This window comes from Micropterus salmoides, unplaced genomic scaffold (assembly GCF_014851395.1).
Source record: "Micropterus salmoides isolate LMB-PRFRI ecotype aquatic unplaced genomic scaffold, ASM1485139v1 Ms_hic_scaffold_17, whole genome shotgun sequence".
Lineage (NCBI taxonomy): Eukaryota > Metazoa > Chordata > Actinopteri > Centrarchiformes > Centrarchidae > Micropterus > Micropterus salmoides.
The window spans coordinates 21,825,406-21,846,591 of record NW_024040817.1 but is presented as its reverse complement, the minus strand read 5'-3'; the positions used below and the strand labels follow the sequence as shown (position 1 = coordinate 21,846,591).

General features: G+C 39.8%; 3 protein-coding genes across 7 annotated transcripts; 1 reads left to right on the top strand and 2 right to left on the bottom strand.

Annotated features, from left to right (window-relative positions):
- Positions 1-6,839: 6,839 nt before the first annotated feature.
- Positions 6,840-12,993, bottom strand: tra2a (transformer 2 alpha homolog). Of its 2 annotated transcripts, none has more exons than XM_038724669.1 (9): positions 12,803-12,993; positions 11,139-11,272; positions 10,803-10,968; positions 10,191-10,244; positions 8,879-9,067; positions 8,229-8,344; positions 7,924-8,049; positions 7,763-7,833; positions 6,840-7,558 (listed from the first exon to the last, which is right to left on the bottom strand). In XM_038724669.1, the coding sequence occupies exons 1-9, from the start codon at positions 12,836-12,838 to the stop codon at positions 7,548-7,550; spliced, it is 903 nt and encodes a 300-aa protein (XP_038580597.1). In that variant the 5' UTR covers positions 12,839-12,993; the 3' UTR covers positions 6,840-7,547. The 2 variants fall into 2 exon arrangements, with proteins under 2 accessions (XP_038580597.1, XP_038580596.1); XM_038724668.1 differs by having other exon boundaries at positions 6,940-7,558; positions 7,918-8,049.
- A 1,012-nt stretch (positions 12,994-14,005) lies between these two features.
- ccdc126 (coiled-coil domain containing 126) lies at positions 14,006-17,757 on the bottom strand. Of its 2 annotated transcripts, none has more exons than XM_038724674.1 (3): positions 17,492-17,757; positions 14,791-15,461; positions 14,006-14,601 (listed from the first exon to the last, which is right to left on the bottom strand). In XM_038724674.1, exons 2-3 carry the CDS (start codon positions 15,026-15,028, stop codon positions 14,351-14,353), a joined length of 489 nt encoding a protein of 162 aa, XP_038580602.1. In that variant the 5' UTR covers positions 15,029-15,461; positions 17,492-17,757; the 3' UTR covers positions 14,006-14,350. The 2 variants fall into 2 exon arrangements, with proteins under 2 accessions (XP_038580602.1, XP_038580603.1); XM_038724675.1 differs by lacking the exon at positions 17,492-17,757 and adding an exon at positions 17,220-17,450.
- A 34-nt stretch (positions 17,758-17,791) lies between these two features.
- Positions 17,792-21,032, top strand: fam221a (family with sequence similarity 221 member A). Of its 3 annotated transcripts, none has more exons than XM_038724670.1 (6): positions 17,792-17,950; positions 18,666-18,839; positions 18,952-19,142; positions 19,265-19,338; positions 19,485-19,617; positions 20,851-21,032. In XM_038724670.1, the coding sequence occupies exons 1-6, from the start codon at positions 17,796-17,798 to the stop codon at positions 21,006-21,008; spliced, it is 885 nt and encodes a 294-aa protein (XP_038580598.1). In that variant the 5' UTR covers positions 17,792-17,795; the 3' UTR covers positions 21,009-21,032. The 3 variants fall into 3 exon arrangements, with proteins under 3 accessions (XP_038580598.1, XP_038580599.1, XP_038580600.1); XM_038724671.1 differs by lacking the exon at positions 17,792-17,950 and adding an exon at positions 18,211-18,406; XM_038724672.1 differs by lacking the exon at positions 17,792-17,950 and adding an exon at positions 18,344-18,419.
- The last annotated feature ends 154 nt before the right edge of the window (positions 21,033-21,186 follow it).

Sequence of the window (21,186 nt, the reverse complement as noted above, 5' to 3'; positions counted from 1 at the left end):
AGCAGAGGGGAGTGGAGAAAAAGGAGGGGAAGAGTGGATTGGTGTTGGGAAAAAACCTGGTGAGCTATGTGCGTAAAGGGATTCCGTGAGAACCCAGTGTATCTTTACTCGAATCACATTTGTGTGCCTTTCTCTGCAAATCCTCTATTCTCATTGGTCGATTGCAGAATAGTAAAACGGCAGTGCGCTCACGCACGCCCATAGCAGGGAGACGCTGATATTGCGGGGGCTTGTGCGCACGGCTGTGCTAAGTGCGCTGTACTGATGACACAGTAAGAGGAAAAGGGGGTGGGGCCATTCATAAATGATGTTGCACTATTGTTAAATTGCTCACTGGAAACATATAGTTTTAAGAATCTTGATTAGGGAGGGCCCTGCGCCGCTCCTTGGGCCCTCGCGCAATATGGAACTGACACGTACTACTATCCACATGACGGCATCCATCTTCTCCTACTAGAGTGGAGCCATGCCCTCCCTGATCCACAACTCAAAGTCCAACAGCAGGCCCGACTTGCTCATGGTCACACAAAAATGATATTGAGGGGGTGTCTTTGGGCGAGATGGGTGCCGTCACGCCACTTGTTTCCCCCAACTTTCAGAGCGTTTGGCACAACGAGAAAGCCTTGGCAGTGTGGTCTGAATGCACATGGCGAATCCTCTCTGCTATACCTCCGGCATGGACTTGCATTTACTGAAAGAGGGAGGGGTCTCCTGCACTAAAGTGCCCCTAGCGTCCTGTGCAACGCATAGCCCAATTCAATCACGTGTGGAATACATGTCTTAAATATTACACAACTGTCAGTTACATCTTTTGTAAATCACAGACAAAGGACGATAGTTCACGCGTGGGTCATTGCAGATGATGTCCCTGTTTACAGGACTGATGGGCGGTTGAATCCATAGCCTACCTGTTGATGGCACAAAGGTCGATATGCTGTCAGAGCAGAATTTAGGTTTTAGGTTTTCAACACCAAGGATTACACACAATGTCATGCTTATCAATAGACCATATCTGACAGTCAAAAACAATTTCTTAAAGTGTCATTTTCTTAAATACTTCTGGTGTATGCATCAGTGAAACTGAAGTAGGCCTACATTTTACAGTATCTCTCCATATATCTGTCTATCTATACATCTATCTGTGCTCTGGTGCCAGTTTATAAAGTACAACTAGTTCAGTCTAATGCAATCTATTACAACAATCCTGCAAAAAAATTCTAACTCCATGAGGGATATAATTTTCCATTTTTGTTGTAACAGTTTTTAGAGAGGTGTTATGGACTACTGTACTGTATTATACTGAGCTGTGCTTCAAAATAACCATAAAGGTGAATCACCACTTCTCTAAAACAGTTTTAACAAAAATTGAACAGTCAAAACTTCATGAAGGTAGGATTTGCTATAGATTGTTTTATTAGACTGCAGTAGTTTTAGATTTATATACCCTACCTAATAAGCTGGCCTTGTGTCTGTTTATACCCATATTTATAATATTGGTTCAAAGTTCAACTTTAATACCAACATCTTCAGAGGAGGATTCAGGCTACATAAGTGTTAATGTGTGCTCCATACACAGCACATGTGACAGTATAATTTGAGATATGAGAAATACCGTATGTGTTAGACAATTTTTTTTCTGGATCATGCATAAGAGCATCATTTGATCCCTTTAAATGTGTTATAGGAGTTATCCTGTAGAAAGAATTAATTGTAGCCACAACAATGGCAACTATAAAAAGTTACATAATAGCATTGCCTTGAATTTCCTTTTTCCTGTAAGTGTTTTTCATTGTAGTCTACATGTATGATTTGCTAAGTCATTTAGCCTTTAAACAGCTTGATTTTGAAAAGTTTGTTAAAATGTATTTCACCAAGGTGTTTAGATGGATGTAACCTCCACTGCAGCAATACAACTCCCAGTGCAAAAACCTATGGTTTGAGCTGAAATGATAATACTGTGTCCCTGCAATGTTTCCTAATGAATGAGCATAGGTGTGCATGCTCATGTAAAGCAGGTTACAAAGGGAGTGTTGGTTTAGTGGGCCCTTCAGTCACTGGCTCAGACTGGGGCCATGGCTGTCTCAGTGGGTTTATTCCTCTGCTGCTGAACAAACACACAAAGCTCTCTGATTGGTCGGGAGGACTGTCCAATCAGGGGGCTGCAGACCCGCTCCGTACTACTGCTGCTGGCTCGGCCTCAACGCGCTCATTCATTGGCTCCGCGGCTCGACTATTCTATATGAATCAGCGCGCCAATTATGCATTTCTCCCCATGTTTCCTCTGTCGGGCTTTGTCATGAGCCATAAAGATGTAACGAAACACGAGCCAGGGGCCGATCCGCGGCACTTTTTAAAATAACTGTTCTCAACTTTTCAGCAAGTTTAGGCCTTGTTTACATGTATGGGCCACTCATATAAATAAGTTAAACGAAAAGAGAATAAAAGAGAGCGTTTAAAACCCGCTTTGAGTGCACTTCCTACTAACTTTTAATCGTCTTATAATTTCTTTCAAGTTTCGACTCCCGAAAAGTTTCTTAATAACTTTTCCATTTGTGGTTAGATGCATGTATTCTTTCTGTATGGACCAATATAAGGCATTCATGAAACCTAAGCGCTTTCCGTTGGCCTTGTAAGACTCATACAATTTTTTATAACCCTGTTTATTTGGCTTTAATGATTTTCACTGCATATGAAATAACGAAACGCACACGCAGGAACCAGGTCTACATGTGCTCTCTCTGCTGGGTAGCGCCTTATAGCTAGATGGTAGATTTGTGGACTGAACGTATAGAGGCAGCAGTCATGTGAGCGCTCTCATGACTTTGTCGGTGAACTGATGCATGGCTGCAGCCTGTCTCTGTGTGTGTGTGTGGCTGCTGGCTCTGCAGGAGGAGTAGTGAATGTATCGCTGAGGAATGTACAGAAAGTCTCCCCGCCCCCAAGCGCAGGACTCCTCGCTATGGACGAATTCCATAGGGGGCAAACTGACATAAAGTTTTAGACTAGACTGCATCCTATATGTGGGAAGATTGCTGCGGCTAATGTCAGTGTAGGAAAAGAACTGACAAAATCGATCTGTTTAAACATAGTCTGGGATATTTCTAGAGAGGGAGAGGGAGAGAGAGGAGAGGGGAGGCAGATTGTTTAAGTAAAACGCAGCTTATAGCCCAACTTTGAGCTACTGGCCTCACTCCAAGATCTAGATAGTCTACGTCGCCAAGCGCAAGGCTCTTTCACAAACCCCTTTAGGCTACACAAGGGATTCTGTTTTCCGGTGAGATGGCTTTATTTTTTTATGTATTGTTGGGCGATTCAAATATGTAACAATGTTTTCTTTCCACTTGAGATGTTACCATTAAATCCACTGACTGACCGTTTCGGACAGAGTCAGGGAACACTGTGGTGAACGCCATGTTGAGGAGAATCTAGAGCCTTGCAGTAACATGAACTGATGGGAACAATGTCCCTTTCTGCGTTAATACAAGTCTTTTCTGGGGCGGGGGGTCCAGACATTTGTTTTATATTCACCTCATGAGGTTACATGTAGGCTGCAAAACAACAACAAAATTTGAATGTGTTTTCTTCTCAGCTTCTCCTGTGGGATGACACCCTTCATCTCATTAGAAAATGGCGGTTTGTGCCCCCTCATAACACATGCCAATGAACATTCCTGTAAATAAGGAGTTAATGCTAACTGGTATAATATTGAAACGGAAATATATATTTAATATACTGTCTTTGTTGCTTTTAAAAAGAATAATAGCAGTAAATGAACTGTAGTTTTCCTTTTCCTTCTCTTTGGGCTAAACTTTTTTCCTCTCAAACAAAAGTCAAATCCTGGAAATTAGTGTGAAAAAGTTAACTCAGTCTAGGTCAACAGTCACAGAAACGATTATTTTAAAGGGGAGATATTTTTGAGGAAATAATTGGTGTCTTGTTATTATTAATAACAACTCTTAAAAAAGCTAATAATAGCAGTCAAAGCTGCCGTCATCCTGTAGTTTTGTTTCACAAGTGGCAACAGCTCTCCCTGTATTTTTAATGAAATGTTTGTTTAATTGCAAGTAATTTGATTAAAATTTGTACACACTGCATTGTGTAAATTCTTATTTCTTTTTATTTCTCATTATTTGAACAGAAAAATATACACTTTTGTAATAAAAATCTGTTGATTTTTGCATTTCTTGTGATCTTTAGATAACTTCATTATTATTGTGCATTTGATCAGATTAACACCACATGTTCATGCAGCACAAACGTCTGATGAAAGTGGGTGTTTTCACAGCACAGGCACATGAATATTTTCAAACTTTGTCATACATTGAAGCTCTACTGTATGGCCATGCTTTTAGCATGTAGTTTTGGCTCTCTTATAGGAATACTTCCCTTCTGGCTACTGTTGTTTACTGGTTTCAGCACCTTGATTGATTAGTTACACTGTCATTTGTGTTAAGAAAATCTCTCTTGAAGCAATTCAAAAGCAATCCCTTTCTTCAAGCTCTTGTTTTCTAAAAGAGGAGAAACACATGATTTTATTGTGCTTCAAGTTTTCACACTTGTAATTTTACATTAGATTAGGTTTACTGCAAAATCTGGAATATACTACATAGTGTATTTCTCTCATGTGGAAATGTTTCAGCAAATTATTGTTTAAAATATAGCTGTTATTTACTGTAGCCTATTTATCAACTTGATGATTCTGGTAATTAATTTCAGTAAAGAAGTACATATTATTTGATGTGGATTTAACATAATTTTTGAACCAGAGGCTTTTTAAAATGTTATGGTAGAGTAAATTAACTTTTTCCGCTGTTTGTACATTGTCACTTGTATTAAAATCTTCACAAGTTTAAAACAAAGTTAAAATTGATAATTTACTAATTAGCCTACAAAAACAAACAATAAAACACATTTCTGGCACAGTACAGAACTGTTTGTTGGTTGAGTTTGGATACATTTCTTTAAGATATAAACACATAAATGCATTAGACCTCCAAAAATGTCACTTTCAGAAAACAACTCCCTCTGACTTAAGATAAACCCAAAGTAAAAGGATAAAAAGGGTCAGGTGACATTTGCTTTTGGATATCTGAGTCATCAAGAACTCTGACTGATAAGTAAGAAAATCAGTGTGCTGATGTTGTTAATGTTTGTTGTTCCAAGTGGAGCATCATATTTACTGGTCAGACATGAACAACTCAAGAAGTGGTGAATTTAAGCCTTCGCCCCCCCACACCAGTCATCCTGTGTTCAGACCAGACTACATGAACATGCTGTTGCCTGTTAACCATTAGACATCGTCCTGTATGTCCCAGTTTCATTCTTTTCACAAATACATGTAAAAGCTACAGGTAGCACCTGGTGTAGACCTCAGGCGTGTTTGCTTCTCTCAGAAAAACCTCAGTACAGAACTATATGATAAAGTTGATGGAAAACATGAAAATATGCTTGTAGTATATTTGATATAGCTAGAATTAGAATGCACTTTATTCGCTGGCCCCAGAGTGCAACAATGATTTGACTCATCTCTTTTTTGTGTGTGAGAAGTAGGTGTGGACTGCTTCCCCCAGGCAAATAGTTTACATTACTCTTGATATTGTCCTTTATCTGACCCAGATAATAATGTGTATCTTTCTGAACATTTGAATGCCAAGCTCTGTTGGGGAGATGTAGCTATATGGAATCCCAATAATATGAAACTTATCTACCCATTCGGTCCCCTACTGGTCAACCTGCTGGTGGATGCTCCCCGCCATTGACGACGTCATGGTGCATGGTTCAGTGAAGAAAAAGAAATTCATTTATCACAACACAACTTGCATGTCATTATAAAATCATGGGAATCATCTGCATTTTCAACAGTCCCCACCTGTTGTCTACAATATTAAACTATGAATTACTGCACAAGAACTAAATTTCAGTTTATTTTATTCTACAAACTTATACAAGACAAATAAGGAATACCAGTGATTTAAGTTCAGTTAACAAATATTTAAGGCGAAAATTAGCACAAATGGATACGACAGACTGACTATGGCTTTGACTGTTAAATCTATTGAGAAAGCCTTCACACTTTGACCATTGTGTCCTTGCAGCTAGTGGTTACCTTTGAACCTAAAGAATTATCTTTGAGTTTATGTAAATGAACGCATCTCTCTGAGGGGCCCCATGCAGTGTCAGCCGTGATTGTTAACCCCATTTGAATCAAGTGCTTTGTTGTTGGGGCTAAAGTCTACATATAAAGAGCCCTCCATTCCTTCAGGTTTACTTCTGACATTAGGCAATGTGACCTTGAACAAACTTGGCTGTGTTGACTCATCTTTTCATAATGTTAAACATATTTGTTACTTTGCTTTAAGGAATTGTTCTAGTAATGCCATTGTTACAGTTAGGTATGTCAGACACACCAAAGTGAATTTAAAAGTGCACCATCTTAATACATTTTGAGCAAAGCACAAGCCCTTTTGTCGTTACTGTGAACAGAGTGAATAATAGTCTGTTTTCTCACATGTGAACTTTGTATCTTATGTAATGAAAGCCACGCAATAAAAGCTTGGTAAAAGTCCTTCTTTGCGTGTTTTCATTGGTGGAGCGCGAATGAGAGAAAACTCAAACTTTTGGAGAATCTATTGTGACTGTGAAGAGATGAACTACTTTAAATGTGTGTGAACATAAACTTATCATGCACAATGTCTTGGCACTGGTCTTGTTCTGTGAAACTCTCCCGGCTTGTTTTCCCACCTCACCCACTCAACTTAAAGTATTAACTCCCACCTATACAACTAAAGCTCAACTTCAATTTCATGCACATCAAGTCAGAAAAACACATTACAAACTTTGGAGTTTTCATGTAGTTGTATTTCCATACAAACAAACAACAATAAAAAAAAAAAAAGTAATACATGATAATAAAACTCTGGAGAAATGCAAATGACTTAAAAAAAAAAAAAAAAAAAAAAAAAAAAAAAAAATTCCTCCAGCGACTTTGAATGTGAGCAGAGAACAAACAACTGATTGGTAGTAACACTTACTTTTACAGCCCGGTTTACCTGCTACTTACCAGCAAACTCAGTTACTTCTAGGTTAACAATGAGATTAATCCGTTATCTTTCGAGGGTGTTCTTAATAGTTACTTATAGCATACAATAGTTACAGGTTGTAAAATTAAGTGTCACCATTATTTACTAAAACACAGTTTTCTGTCCCCATCATTACCAGGACCACGTAAATAGTGATCAGTGCAATAAATCTCAATCACCCTCTTTTGACAAAGGTGTCATTGCTGCAGGCAATTAAAAGGGAGGGAAAGATGCAAGTCCCTAATGAAGCAACAGTAACAGTTGCTGACTTTGTTGCTCATACTCACAGATGCATTATAACGTCTAAAAAAAAAATCAAGACATCTATCGCATGTAAACAAGAACTATCTGAAACTTAGGAGTTCTGTTGATATAGACATGCTAATTCAAAATGTTCCTCTTAGAAACACCTTGATGAATCACACACCATCAATTATTGGAAGGAAGCTGATCGTTGAAAGAAGCAACTTAGTATCGTCCTGTAAAAAGAAAATAGGAAATTTACATTAGTTCAGTTATAGGTCCACTACTGATAAAAATCAATGTGCTTTCACCTGTGATCAAGGTAGGCTACATAAAGCCATTTGAATATGCATACTAACAGTCTTATTTCATGTCTGAAGATGATACAATAGATGCAGTTAGGCAAGCTTTCTATTGTATGCATTTCTCTTCACACTTACGTGGGCTGTAGGAGCGAGACCTTGAGCGAGACCTGTATCGACTGTAGTAGGGTGACGGAGAGCGGCGGCGACTGCAAAGAGACAAAGAAAATTTAATCCATTTTCTCCCACGTACCAGTGTAACAGTGACTTTGTATTCACAAATTATTACTCACCTATACCTATAGTCATACTCGTCGTATCTGTCATAGCGGTCATAGCCACGATCATAATACGAGTCTCTCCCCCTCCTGCTGCTGCTACTGCCGCCGCCACCACCACCACCACCACCTCCGCCGCCACCATTGCTGTTGAAATAAAAAAATAAATAAACAACAAGGCCATGACTTCCAGGCGTCTTATTTCTTGAAAAACACCACAAATCACGAATGTGTTTCAAGAAAGGATGCACAGTTGGATTATTCAATGCAACACAATATGCTAAGGAAACTGATGAGCAAGACCTGACATTAGTGTTTATTCTTACTGAGTTGGTCGGCCCATGTAGATTCCTGGTGTGGGGGTATGAGGTCGTTTGGTAATAGAATAATCCACTCTGATGCGCCTCCCATCCAGCTCCATGCCATTGGCTCGCTCCATTGCCTAGGGAACACAAGAGGCAGGAGAAGACAAAGATGTTATCAGACTAATGTAAGCTCTTTGGTAAAAAAAAAAAAAAACACAACCAAAATAAAGTAATAATTCACAAAGGCCCAACAACATTATACACTGTTACCCCTTGCTATGGGACTGCAAGGTGACAGAGGGAATTTGTGGCAAGGCAGACACCTAGTGGTGTGCTCATGTAATCGCACCTAAATAATAAACTGAAACTGACCTACTACTAAGTGCCAAACAATAATTAGTTGCCAATGACCTTATATGGATGTAGAATTATAGTTTTATATCAATGCGATGACAAGTCATAACACTTTTTGCATAAATACTTTGATAATACTCTTTACCCCCGGTTCTCAGATCTACAGCCATGCCACTTTTCTCAGCCATCTAATCATGTAATATTTTACACTTTAAAAACCCCAGATGATTGTAATTAAGTACAACTAAAGACAGGAAACAATGAGTTACTTGGATCAGAACGAAAGATTATCTGAAAGCCACAAACATTTCCCATACCTCTTTGGAATCGTCAATTCTCTCGAAGTATACAAAGGCAAAGCCACGGGAGCGACCCGTGCGCTGGTCGTACACCACATTGACCCCTGCCAGAGGACCATAGCGTGAAAACACCTCCCTCAGGTCACGCTCTGTGGTGTACAGGCTCAGGCCAAACACTCCCAAACATGTGCTGGGGTCAGGGTTTGCCTGCAAGGGTCAACAATCAGGGTCAGTTGATAGTGAGGTTTACCACATCTACTCATCTAATGCTTTGCATACAAATCCATTTACTGGCCTTAGTATGCAAAACATGTTTCTTCACACACGGAAGCATTTTACATGTTTAATGCACTGAGAATATAGAAGTAAATCTTTCCAAAACTTAAGCTCAGAAAACAATTCTGCACCAATGGCAAATGTATTTAGAACTTTTACAAACTGCCTTATTTATATACTGGCTGCTTCAGATCAGTTTTTCACTGTTATGGAAGAGAAACCACTCCAACTACATTGGATATTTGCTTTTACAGGATGACATCAGGCTTACAACAGAGGCAGTTATTGAATTACTACTAAAAAAGGTAAGAATCTATGCACATTTTCACAACAGGGTACCAAAACCTCCCTCACCAAGCATTTCCAGTTGTACCAGTCCAACGGTAAATGCTTAGTGGGTAAACTATGACAGCTTTAATAACCCCTTAAACAGCTTTCAAAAAATGCCCCTGGGACAGCTATACAATGTACAAAATGATGTCATTTGCCTCTTGTTTGCTTTAAAAGTGTCACTTAATTCCTGCTTTGCATTTGCATTTTTAAAAGCAGCAGCACATTAAAATATTATTGACATTACACAAACTGTGGGCTAACATGGTGCTGCAAGAAAAGCATAGTTATTTATTACTAAACATCAATATTTAACAAGTGTGAAATTTTGCTTGTCGTAATGAAACAGATACAGTACATTATAAACAAAAATACATGAAAACTGCATACACACACATTTGAAATCACCCACATATACTGATGCAATAAAATTAACATACAGTTACTCAAATACTGTTAAGATGTTTTTTTCTAAGAATTGATAAGATGGCTAATGCCCACTTTACCTTAATTCAGTAGGTGATCCAATGCACATTGCAGACATCAAAATCAATATGTAATATGCAGTTTCGTTTGCAAACCTGCCGCATTGTCTAAATACACCAAGATCCATTTGATTTTCACTAGGTTATATTTACCCCGTTATCCCTCATCCAGTACTACACTGGGCCACACACAAACATTACATTGCTCCTGCCCAAAATATGTCAGAAGGTCCACATACCCTAACATCAGCATCACCGCCATGACTGCATGCTTCTTTAGTGAAGTCATGGCTCTGTTGATATAATGAAAGGAGGGGGAAGATTAACAAAAAGGGGTTATTAAATGTCATTTCAAAGTAGTTTCCCACAGTATTACCACAATTAACTTCCTAATAAATAAAAGAATGAGAAATAACCATGACTTTAAACTGTTATTTAAATCATGCTTTCAATAATCCATCTCAAATCCTTATGTAAAACATTTTATACACATTGCGTTTAACACATTTTGCTCATTAAAAGTGCTGAAATAATTACATAAAAAAAAAAGGAAAAGAGTTTTGAGGAGATTGGCCTGATGGTTGTGAAATCACATAGCAACTTTAAAAACACAACTTCACACCATTTCCTTGTCTTCCCAATACATTTTGAGCACGACTGATATTGTATTCAATCTGTTAACAGGTCATACAGTATATGCCAATTTCCTCACTAATTACAGGATAAGATTCTGTCTATCTCCCCAAAACTAGATCAATATTTTAACACCATATGCACATACAGTGTCCTTTTGTTCTCCTTCTGTAATAGCCGATTGTACTTTACCTATCTTCAGATCTCATTACACTCACCCTGCTGCCGGTGTGACGCCGCCGGTTTGACATAGGGGAAGTGCTCTGGCTCCTCCTGCGGCGGTACTCGGGGCTGTACGAACGAGAGCGGGACTTCTTCCGGTGGGAATAGGACCGAGAGCGTGAACGGCTATAGCGGCGGTTTGAGTGCCGCCTTGAGCGAGACCTGAAAAAGATGCGGAACAGGCATTGAATTTAATTGTACACAACTTATGACACAGCTATAGATGACATATTATGCAGAGTACGGGTACAGAGCACCCTGTAGTGACATATTTCAGCCCCTAACGAGCATTTAGCATTTTGTAATATGATGTGATCACAATAAAGGCATACCTAGATTTTGACCGAGAGCGGGATCTGGACTCAGAGCGCTTGGAGGCCCGGGATGGGCTCGGGGAGCCGGACCTGCTCTCTGACTTGACCCGAGCTGGACTTCCACGATCCGATTTAGATGGGGAGCGTGACCCCTATTGCCACAGCAGGATGTTAACAACATTTTCTTGGACAAATATATTTATTTCTTTATACAGAAAATAAATCAAGCACAGAAGAGTGAGATGTGGTAGAGTATGTTGGAAACACACAGTACATGTGTCTAAAATGCACAGCTTATGTACTGTGGAGGAAAGGGTTAGTAATTTTATAATTACAATAAAAAATCTTTGGTTTATAGTGTGGCCCATTATTAACCATACCAATCTAAAGTACATGACAGGTCTATTTCCATGTCCACCTGGACCATCAAGGGAAAAAATAAAACATGCATTTTCATGTTACATAAAAAGGGAGCATGGTAAAGAGAAGACATTTGTGACACAAACAGTGTATTTACTTAACCTAGGGACACATTCATTCTTCCAGATTCTTTACACGCTACCCCCTTCTCTCAGGATTTCTATCCTTCTTCATTCTTCTTTTTTCAGTTTTCTCATTTTCTGATTCCAGGTCTGTTTTTCCTCTCTTCACCCAAACTGAAACCAGTTTCATTTTAGCCTTTACACTGCAAGCGCTTCTATCTGACACCATTCTTCCGTCACATTTCCTCCCTTTCCACCTTCTATGTTCTGCTCTGTACATGTTTTCATTAGCCTTCTTTTATCTTGAAAATTTTCTTCATCATTCTTGGATAAAACTCTTCAAATCCTTCACGATCAATAACCTTAATGAAAAAAGAACATTCAATAAAATTAAGATCATAGGTTTAATAAAAAAAAAAAGAGAATAGGAAAAAAAACACTGAATGCATTACAATTACATTGTTGCTATACTGAGTTCTAATATTCCAGAAATCATGTAAAAAGAGCAAAGTTACAACAATTGAAGCTACATGGTTACAAATGAAGAGCTTACATATGTGTAGCAATGTTTCAATTTGATAAATAAGAGCGTGAAAACAGGGAAGGAAGAGAGGCTAAGGACTCCTTCGTGGTGGTAATAGTAAATGCTAGATCAGAAAAAACAAATACTCATTTTGCCAATGTGCAATAATGGCTGCAGCAATAGCAGTGATATCCGCACCAAAGGACGATATCTGAACGCCGTAGCTAGCAGGTTACATTTACGTTACATACGTTTCATGAGCGAATGAGACAGGTGCAATACTTTCAACTAACTACGCAAAAATAGTACAAATCAATATTAAGCTCTAACCCCGGTGATTTTTTGAAGCCAGCTAACGTTAAGAGGAGTCTTGTTGAAGCAGTATTGCTTAGCAGAGCGGGAACCGTTCGTGTAAAAAAAAATACTTTGGAGAATAAAGTTATTGTTGGCTTAAGGCAAAACCAGAACAGGTCTCTGCCTCTCTAACACACGTAACGTTAGCCAACAATGCACGTAAAGCTAACGTTAAGCTACTGATTTAGCGTTGCCTCAATATTAGCTGTTACATTAGCTAGCGTGTGTGTGGTGATCTCGCCTACAGTGTTCTCTATCGGCAGCCACACGGGAGGAAAAGGAAGAAAGGGAGATATTCGACATCATTCGATGGAACTACTTACCCGTCCTCCGTAATTTCCATCTTCAATGTCACTCATTTCTCAGTATATATAATACAACGCAGTATTTCGATAGAAATTAAACTGCACTGAGGTTTTAAACAATGTTTTATTCTGGTCGGTTCCTAGCTACAAGATGGCGCATGAGTTGGGTGGTATGTTTATGTGCTGCAGAATCCGACGTCACGTCCCGTCTCGTGTCCCACGCCCCCTTAATGCAAAAACTTGGCGTACTTGAACGTCTCATTTCACCACCCTGATAACTTTTTCTAACGGTCCACCGTGATCAGCAGTGCAAGGACAATTGAGAACTTTTAAGTAAAAGAAGCAACACCACAGCATAAACACACTATTACAATAGAGTCCTACTACTGTACACCTTTTGGAAAATGACCCATTCAGTGTTGTTACCATGTTATTAAAATAATAATGAAACATTGTGCAAGCAGCATATAAAAGTTGAAGCTGATTCAGATGGAGCTCCTTTTAACCACTCTATATACTGTTGGGTAGCTTAATCTGCCACCCATATTGACCGTGTCTCATATAATCCACAAGTAGTAGCCTACTGATGAAAGCATTGTCAATATTTCTTGCCGCACAAAGTCATCGTGTTAATGAGCATCATGTTGAGCAAATTAAAGATCTTCTTCCTCTGGGACTGGACAGGGTGAGGTGTACGCTCATCTCCCCAAAATATCTTTGAAGTCAAAGTTGGATGAGCTCAGTAATTTTAGAAAATCTGTAGAGTCACAGTGCAACATGAACCCTGAACATGTGTAAGCAGCACTACTGGGCTAAAGACTGACAACACTGTACATTCAATCTGTTCCACACCTAAATTAAAAGATCTCTCAATACCGGGCAAGGTAACCATTGGATTTCAACTGAGATAAAGCACAGATACACTCATGTTTAGGTGGCAGATATGTATGACCCCATCACAGTCTTCATAAATGTCAAACTGGCTTGCAGCAATTGCAAATACACATTTATACTGCCTTCAGATAGTGCGCAAATAACATTCTTTGGATTATCTCTTACTCACGAACTATACAGTTTAATTATGCTTAAAATTATATCTGTAAGCTCAAAGTAGAACTTTTTTCATACAGTACTTAGCAACTGTAGCACTGTAAAAAGTTTACACTGTAGATGTGGGGGCATTTTTAAGCCATCTTTTTGACAAAGCATATGAGAATGATGTTCAGTTCCAGGTGTGTTTATACTGCTCTGCATTTGCTTTAACAGTCACAAGATTCATACATGGCATCATTCAAATGCTAAAATTCAAGGCAAATAAAATCAGCAATGCAAATATAAAACAAATTATAAAATGGATAGTCTTGGTAAAAAATAAATATCAGCATGATAGGACAGAGCATAAAGAAGTCCTTTTCCTTCCCTCCGAGTTGGCTGAACATTTCTGAGAAGCATCGCTAATTCCCAAGTTTCTGCGTGTCCATATGTCTGTATTACTTTTCACTTGCCTGATAGATGCTAGAAAAGTGTAATATGCTAAAAAGAACAAAAACAATACATCTATCAAGACTATGCTCCTTGATGTGGACGAGGCCTATTAGGGATGTGTGGGTGAAGGCGTGACATCCTTTGGTGGCTGCCAGGTGTCTCCTGCTTTGAGGATTTCTGTAGTGCAGCGGAAGCGGAGGCAAGGACGCCCCCCGCTGTGTTGGAGGTGTTAGTGGACGAGGCATTGACCACCAACTCGATTTTCCCCTCCAGTTTGACCAGCCGTGTCAGAATGTCGTCCAGTAAAACAGCGATAGTCCTCTTCAGATCAGCTGTGTGTGCGCGCATGTGAGAGGGGAAAAGGAAGGATGGGAAAACAAATCAATGCTTCAGGATGCTTTTTCACAACTTTAAAAACACACAACATTCATACAGGAGTAAGCAAGTAATTTTGTGTGCAGGAAAGAGTGTAGTAACACCATATACTGCACACCATTCCTGACTACTTCTTAAAGGCTTACCATAACCAGCCATGGATGTTCCCTGCGGCCCACCTGGCGCATTCTGGTTTTCCTCTGTCAGGACCTTGACATACCGTCGGCTGAGCTCCAGGATCTGCTCACGAAGCTCTGCGCTGCTCTGATGGCGAGGCTGCTGCACAGTGTAGCGCAGCAGCATAAGCCCCCACGCCAGACCAAAAACCAGCAGCAGCACACTCAGCTTTTGGGACATGTTTCTCCGCAGGAGCGCACCGAGCATGGTACTGGGGGTTGCAAAGGGGAGGGGATCTGGAGAGGCCCGGTCTGAGGCTGAAAGTCTTTCCTTGGATGTATATGAATCAATAACTGGACAAATAAAAATTATCTGCTCTGTTACCTATATCCACAGAAAGGTCAGAGGTCAAAGTCCACTACAAAGTGTTCCTAGAGCTGATCTGGATTCAGTGCCACGCTTACATGTGCTTGACCAATACCCATGCAGACGAAGATGTTTCTCCAACCACTACAGCATCCTTTACTTCCTCAGAGGAGGGGAGAAAGCTGAGGCCAGGAAGTGAAACCAGGAGGAAGAAGACACCCATAGACACCAGCAGTCAGGGGTTTCTGGAAAGATTCTTTGGTTGCAAGATGTCCAACTTCAAATCACTGATACAGACTGGGCGTTTAGGCAGGGGGTCTGCAGACATCGTTGACTATGTTGGAGAAGTGCACCAAAAAAAGACAAAAATGAGATAAAAGATAAAAATGAACAAAAAAAAGAAAGAAACACAGACATACATTTCTTATTGCCAGTTTAATATAGCAGACTTTATTTTATACTGCGTATGTTTTTATTGTGCAGCACTGCAATGTCAGAATTGAATCTACAATACCAAAAACCACTTCAAGGATAATTTCTGTAGCCCTACCATGTTTATTCATATTGGGCTCAGAGCCGTGTTGCGTTTTTTTATTCATACTGACTGTGAGGATTTGTGTGTGGATAGATGCATGCAACATTTTCCATCAGACTCCACTGCATGTGCTGGATGAAGACAAAATCCACATCATTATTGGCATTATTAAAGTGGCTTCCTAGACTATTTAGTTATCATTAAAGACGGGCTTTGGGTCAGGGTGCACAATAGCCCACTCATCAACAAATGTTTTTCAGCCCTTACAGCCCAGAAACCCAATTACCCGTTTAGATTTCATGGGACCCACTTTGCAGCTCCAGATTGGAGACACAATAACAGACAGAAGCAAAGAGGGCATTTATTCTCTAATCCCACATACAGAATGGTTATTTGACTGACAAATAGCCTTTGAGTGCCCCGTGCACATGCAGAGGAAATTAGGCGATCATTTCTCAGTTTTCACAACTTTGTCACCAAGTTCATTCTCTGCGCTCGCTCTCTTGGGAGTGGGAGTGTCACATTCTGCTGAAGTTAGAGACCGGACAGTGACTGAGAGAATAAATTATGAAAAGAGAGGTAACAGAATCCATTTAGGGAAACTTCCCAGCCTCTAACCACACACACACAAACACGTCCTTCCTGTGACCCGGGTGCTACAGAGGAAAGCACAGTGCAAAGGCTTGATGAGAGTAACAGTTGAAACTAGTGAGGAAGTACAAAACTGACAAACATTCAAACGAAAGCTCTCCCACCGACTTTAGAGACGCAACTTTTAGCTCCTAGTCTTAACAAGCCCCTGAAAAAGTTTTTTTAACATCACATTCTGAACATGAAAAGTGTATCACATTAACTCCATTCAAGTCACTGCAAATTTAAAAGAACACAACTAAACTCACAATGCATGATACACAGAGAAACAGGTAATATTTCAAGCTGGAGTTAAAACTTTCTGTGGAAGATGATATAGGTTATAAGTTATTCCATCCATACATTGGTCAACAGATCATCTTACTTTAACATAGGGTTGACACAACGGAAGAGTTTTGGTATTCAGATACTCTCCAGTCATCACTGTCATGCCTGATCACTGTTCTATGGAAAGACGCACCAATTTAGGCCACAGCTTCAGACAATGAATGTTCTACTTGTTTAGGACTATTTAAGTATAGTGAACCTAACGGGGTGATTTCCAGTGATAAGGCAGACAATATCAGTCAAAATGCCTAATCTAGAGGTTAAATATTGACCAGAACCGCGGTCACATGAGATTCAACAGAGGCTTAGCAACAGAGGTAATGAGCTGTCATGCAGAGCATATATGCTAAACACTGAAATGTCAATAATGTTAGGGTGTGGAGGAGGTAAACGATATGAAGGCGTGGGTAATGTTACTGTGCATGCTATGACACTGGAACGTTGACTCCACCAGCCTGAAGGCACACAGATTCTTGATAACAAATCACATATTGACTGGGCGAACACGTTTAACTTCTCACTATGATTACACAATGTCAAGTAACACAAATACATGACAAACCTAATAACTAAACTTACCAACACTCAGTCGACAAACGACGACAAATATAAGATCCACTCATGCCGGATAGTTTGTCTTCTTTTTAAACTAAAATAGCTTTTATTTATAATTGTTAGCAGCCGCTCGAGCTCAGTTGATTCTGTTTCCAACTCCATCCAACACCTCATGTTTAGCTCGACATGTTAACTTAGTTCGGCAACGCGCAAACGTGACAGTTAACAAGAGGTAAACAAAATATCTGCAAATGCAGTCAAAGACAGATCATTTACACCAGTGTCTGAAAAGCTACCTTGTTGTTGAAGCAGGAATTAACAGGCTCCAGAGAAGCAGCGACGAGGCGACTAAGCTGTAGCTGCTATCTGGCTGACACTGAATGATGCTTGTTGTTTGGCAACCTTGGGCTGTCGTTGCTGTGGCTGGGGGAAATATCTCGAGTATCCCGCTGTCCGATAAAAAGTTAACTACCGAGCTTCGCGTTAAGGTGTCCGCTCACTCTGTAAGTCATTTCGGCGTCTTCCTCCACGGTCTGCGATGAAGTCTTGCAGGCAAAAGTCTGTAGCTGGAATACCAAGCATGCAATTTTGCTGACTGTCATGGTTCCCCCTGAACGTCTACTGTGTGCGTCATTACTACGGCATTATGGGGAATGTATTCCTACTGCCCGTCCTCGTCGTCTTTTTATAACGTTAGTCTTTGGTTTTCTCTCAATTAAACGCAAGGCAAAGAAAAAAACGACTAGTAAGCGCAGGTAAACCGTTAAGCGACAGTTACTCCGTTTTAATTAAAACAATAAAACCAGTTCATATAGCGCAAAAAAAAAAATCGGCTAACAAGTAAGTGGAAATACAGTGCTAATTGAAGTGTTAATGCTTCATAGCTAACGTTAAATGTAAGTTTAGATATACTAAACAATATATATATATATATATATATATATATATATATACTAACTTTTCCTCTGTTGATCTTTCCCTCTATGTGTATGTGTGTGCAGTACACTTTGCGACCGTTAGAGGGATGTAACGTTATACAATCATTCCCATAGTAACCTCGGTAGCTGGTGGTAAACAGTAACGTTAACGTTACTTGTTTGCAGTAAAGGCAAAAGGCCCACAGCTATCAGTTTTGAATTTTTGACAATGGAGACAATATATCTCGATAAATCAGCTGTGAAAGCTGTGGATGACTACTGGGAGTACAGAAGGTTTGTCTCAACGGTGTGTGCTTTTATCGCCTAGCTTTAGCTAAACGGTTAATTAATCTCTAGATGGTTTTCATACACGTAGGAGCAAGCCACCAGCATGTGACTACTAATGCTAACTACAGAGGAACTGATGTAATTCAACTAAACTACAATGCAAGTGATGCAATATCACAATAACCCTTTTGTTATAAGCAGGTCAGCTCATTGTATGAGTAAGTTATCATAGTGTTTTTGTTACTGGTGGTTTGTCTTTTTCAAGGATTGTGGGTGATGATGATGGAGGAAAACTGTTCACTCCAGAGCAATATGAGGCATACAAGAGGAAGGTGCTCCCTCAACGAGTGAAAAACAGGCTGTATGTAAGCTTTGGGGTGCCGGGAGGTATCGACTGCAAACTCATTGGCCCTGAGACACAATGCTTCTGTACACACAGGTAGTAAATTTCTCAATAACAAATGAAATCAGACATCCTTCTCCCCTACACTCCACCACACGCACAGCCGTATATAAATAAACACACTTGGGAGTAACATAATTTTGTCCAGGTACAAGCAACATAAGACCGACTTTGAAGTGGTTCCATCTGAGCGACCCCTCACCCTACCATGCAGGGTCAGAGGATGTCATTGTCCTGCCTACCAGTATGTTCCCCGGATTGGGCCAAACCCTGTCCACTGCAGGTGTAAACACTTGCCTCAGGATCACAGTGAAGCCACTGGCCACTTGTGCAAAAAGTGTGAGTCTGAAATCACTATATTTAAAGACAATGGCAGCGTACTTAGATGGAATCTAGGTAACATATACAGTTCATGTTCAAGATCATTTTCGCAGACTTGTTTCCCAATAACTCATTTTCAGGCACTTCCTGTTCTGGGTTCCAGAGCCCCTTCACCTGTTTGTGTGGCCAGGCCAGCTCTGCCCACCAGACCCTGGTGAGTAGAGTCAAACATCAAACACAGGTCCTTGGTGTAAAAAATTTAATTAAATCAGGCTAATGCTACACATAGATTTACAATATTGCTACAGTTTGTTCACAGAAATAAAGCTGCAAACTCTAATCACATTATTTTCTTGGCAGGTTGAGACAAAACTAGAGAGGGAGGCACGTGGCCAGCCCGTAGGCAGGGATGTCCCTTATGCTGCCATGGGGGGGCTGATAGGGTTCAGCTCCTTGTTGGATGGTTATCTTGCTTTGGAACCCAGTGGCTCAGGTGAGCATGTGACAACTTAATCTCTGTCTGCAATGGAAAGCTGCATCAGAAGGATCCATTTTAAAGTTGCCATGTGAGAGGTGCTGTACATGTAGTTACATTGAGCATAATCTTCCCCCAGCAATAATACCAGCAATCGTTTAGCTCAGACATTCTTTGATTCATGAAGTCAGACTGTTTTTGTGTGTGTGTGTGTGTGTGTGTGTGTGTGTGTGTGTGTGTGTGTGTGTGTGTGTGTGTGTGTGTGTGCGCGTGTGTGCAGGCATTGCACTAAAGCTGAAGAAAGTTCCTTTTAAAGGCATGTGAGGGCAGCAAAGAGCAGCACAGTAACCATGTCTGCAGTGTGAGGATTTGTTCAGGTCAAATGTGTGTAGTAAAAACAGCATGTGTATCACTTTGTCAACACATGATTTCTCACTCAGACTAATAGAGGTGCGGTTCAGCAGGGGGGAAGGCAAATATTCACGCATTTTATATTGTTGAGAGATTAATTGAGATTAACTTCTTTTTAAAACACGCGTATCTTCACTATGTGAGATGACTACAATTAATCGCACAGAGGTTCTTAACCGACATAAATCCTAACTTCACAAAGCTTACGTGCACATTTAATTACAGATGTTACTCTGAAATGGATGAAGAAAACACTGTTCAGCATGCAATGTTAAGTTTACAATTGATATCAGACCAATCATTCAAGTTTCTGCAGCTTTCGAGAAGTCATTTTCACCTCTTCTGAAAACCATGGAAATTTAATTAATGATTTAATGTTCAACATTAGTTACTATGGTTTTAATCCATTTATGTGTAGTTAATTATGTATGATTTAAAATGCTGTTGACTTATTACGCCACAATTTAGCATTTACTATGCACACAGTGGTACTGAGTTTGTCACAAATGTCTCTTCCAAATACTACTACATACAATATCAGATTGGATGTAGCCATCATAACTTCTGTTTTAAAGTTATCACTCAATATATGGTTTTATTTATATATTTTAATCAGAAACATAAACGTTTTATGTATAATTACTATATAGTATATTATAATCAGTGACTGCAGATAAATGCATTCTATAAAATATAAGCCTTCAGTTTTTACACCATCTGTGCTTCAGATCCTGGTATGGTTAATGCACACAACATAATTCCATACATGTGAAGTACACAACATGCACTGCTGCTACCCATCACATTTGATTTTTGTAATCTCTGCTGTATCTTTTTCAGAGCAAGACAGAGAAGACGGCTGCCAGCAGAGATGCTCAGCATCTTGGATCAAAGAAACGTCTCCTAAAAATCCATCTGTATTCACTGTTAGAGAGAGACCAACAAACAGTGAAATGCAATGTCCTTCTCAGAGTTCATCTGCCAAACCCAACCATTAAATATTACATTCCTCAAATACATCATACATATCTTCTGATTTGTAACCTTTAATCAGAACATTTTGATCGTTTCACAACTACACTATTATTTTTGTGTCTGTCTGTCTTTTTCAGTGTCGTGACATTATGGAATAATCAGCTGTCAGCAACAGTGGTGATTAAATCCCACCTCACAACC

Bases quoted from the DNA above. Each gene is read 5' to 3' on its own strand.
- tra2a (XM_038724668.1), bottom strand. From the start codon at position 12,838: ATGAGTGACATTGAAGATGGAAATTACGGAGGACGG. The intron at 11,273-12,802 runs GTAAGTAGTTCC...CTGTGGCAATAG, and splicing joins ATGGAAATTACGGAGGACGG to GGGTCACGCTCCCCATCTAA. The intron at 9,068-10,190 runs GTATGTGGACCT...TGACCCTTGCAG, and splicing joins GCGGTGATGCTGATGTTAGG to GCAAACCCTGACCCCAGCAC.
- ccdc126 (XM_038724674.1), bottom strand. From the start codon at position 15,028: ATGCTCGGTGCGCTCCTGCGGAGAAACATGTCCCAAAAGCTGAGTGTG. The intron at 14,602-14,790 runs GTAAGCCTTTAA...GCGCACACACAG, and splicing joins AACATCCATGGCTGGTTATG to CTGATCTGAAGAGGACTATC.
- fam221a (XM_038724670.1), top strand. From the start codon at position 17,796: ATGGTTCCCCCTGAACGTCTACTGTGTGCGTCATTACTACGGCATTAT. The intron at 18,840-18,951 runs GTAGTAAATTTC...AATTTTGTCCAG, and splicing joins CAATGCTTCTGTACACACAG to GTACAAGCAACATAAGACCG. The intron at 19,339-19,484 runs GTGAGTAGAGTC...TTTTCTTGGCAG, and splicing joins GCTCTGCCCACCAGACCCTG to GTTGAGACAAAACTAGAGAG.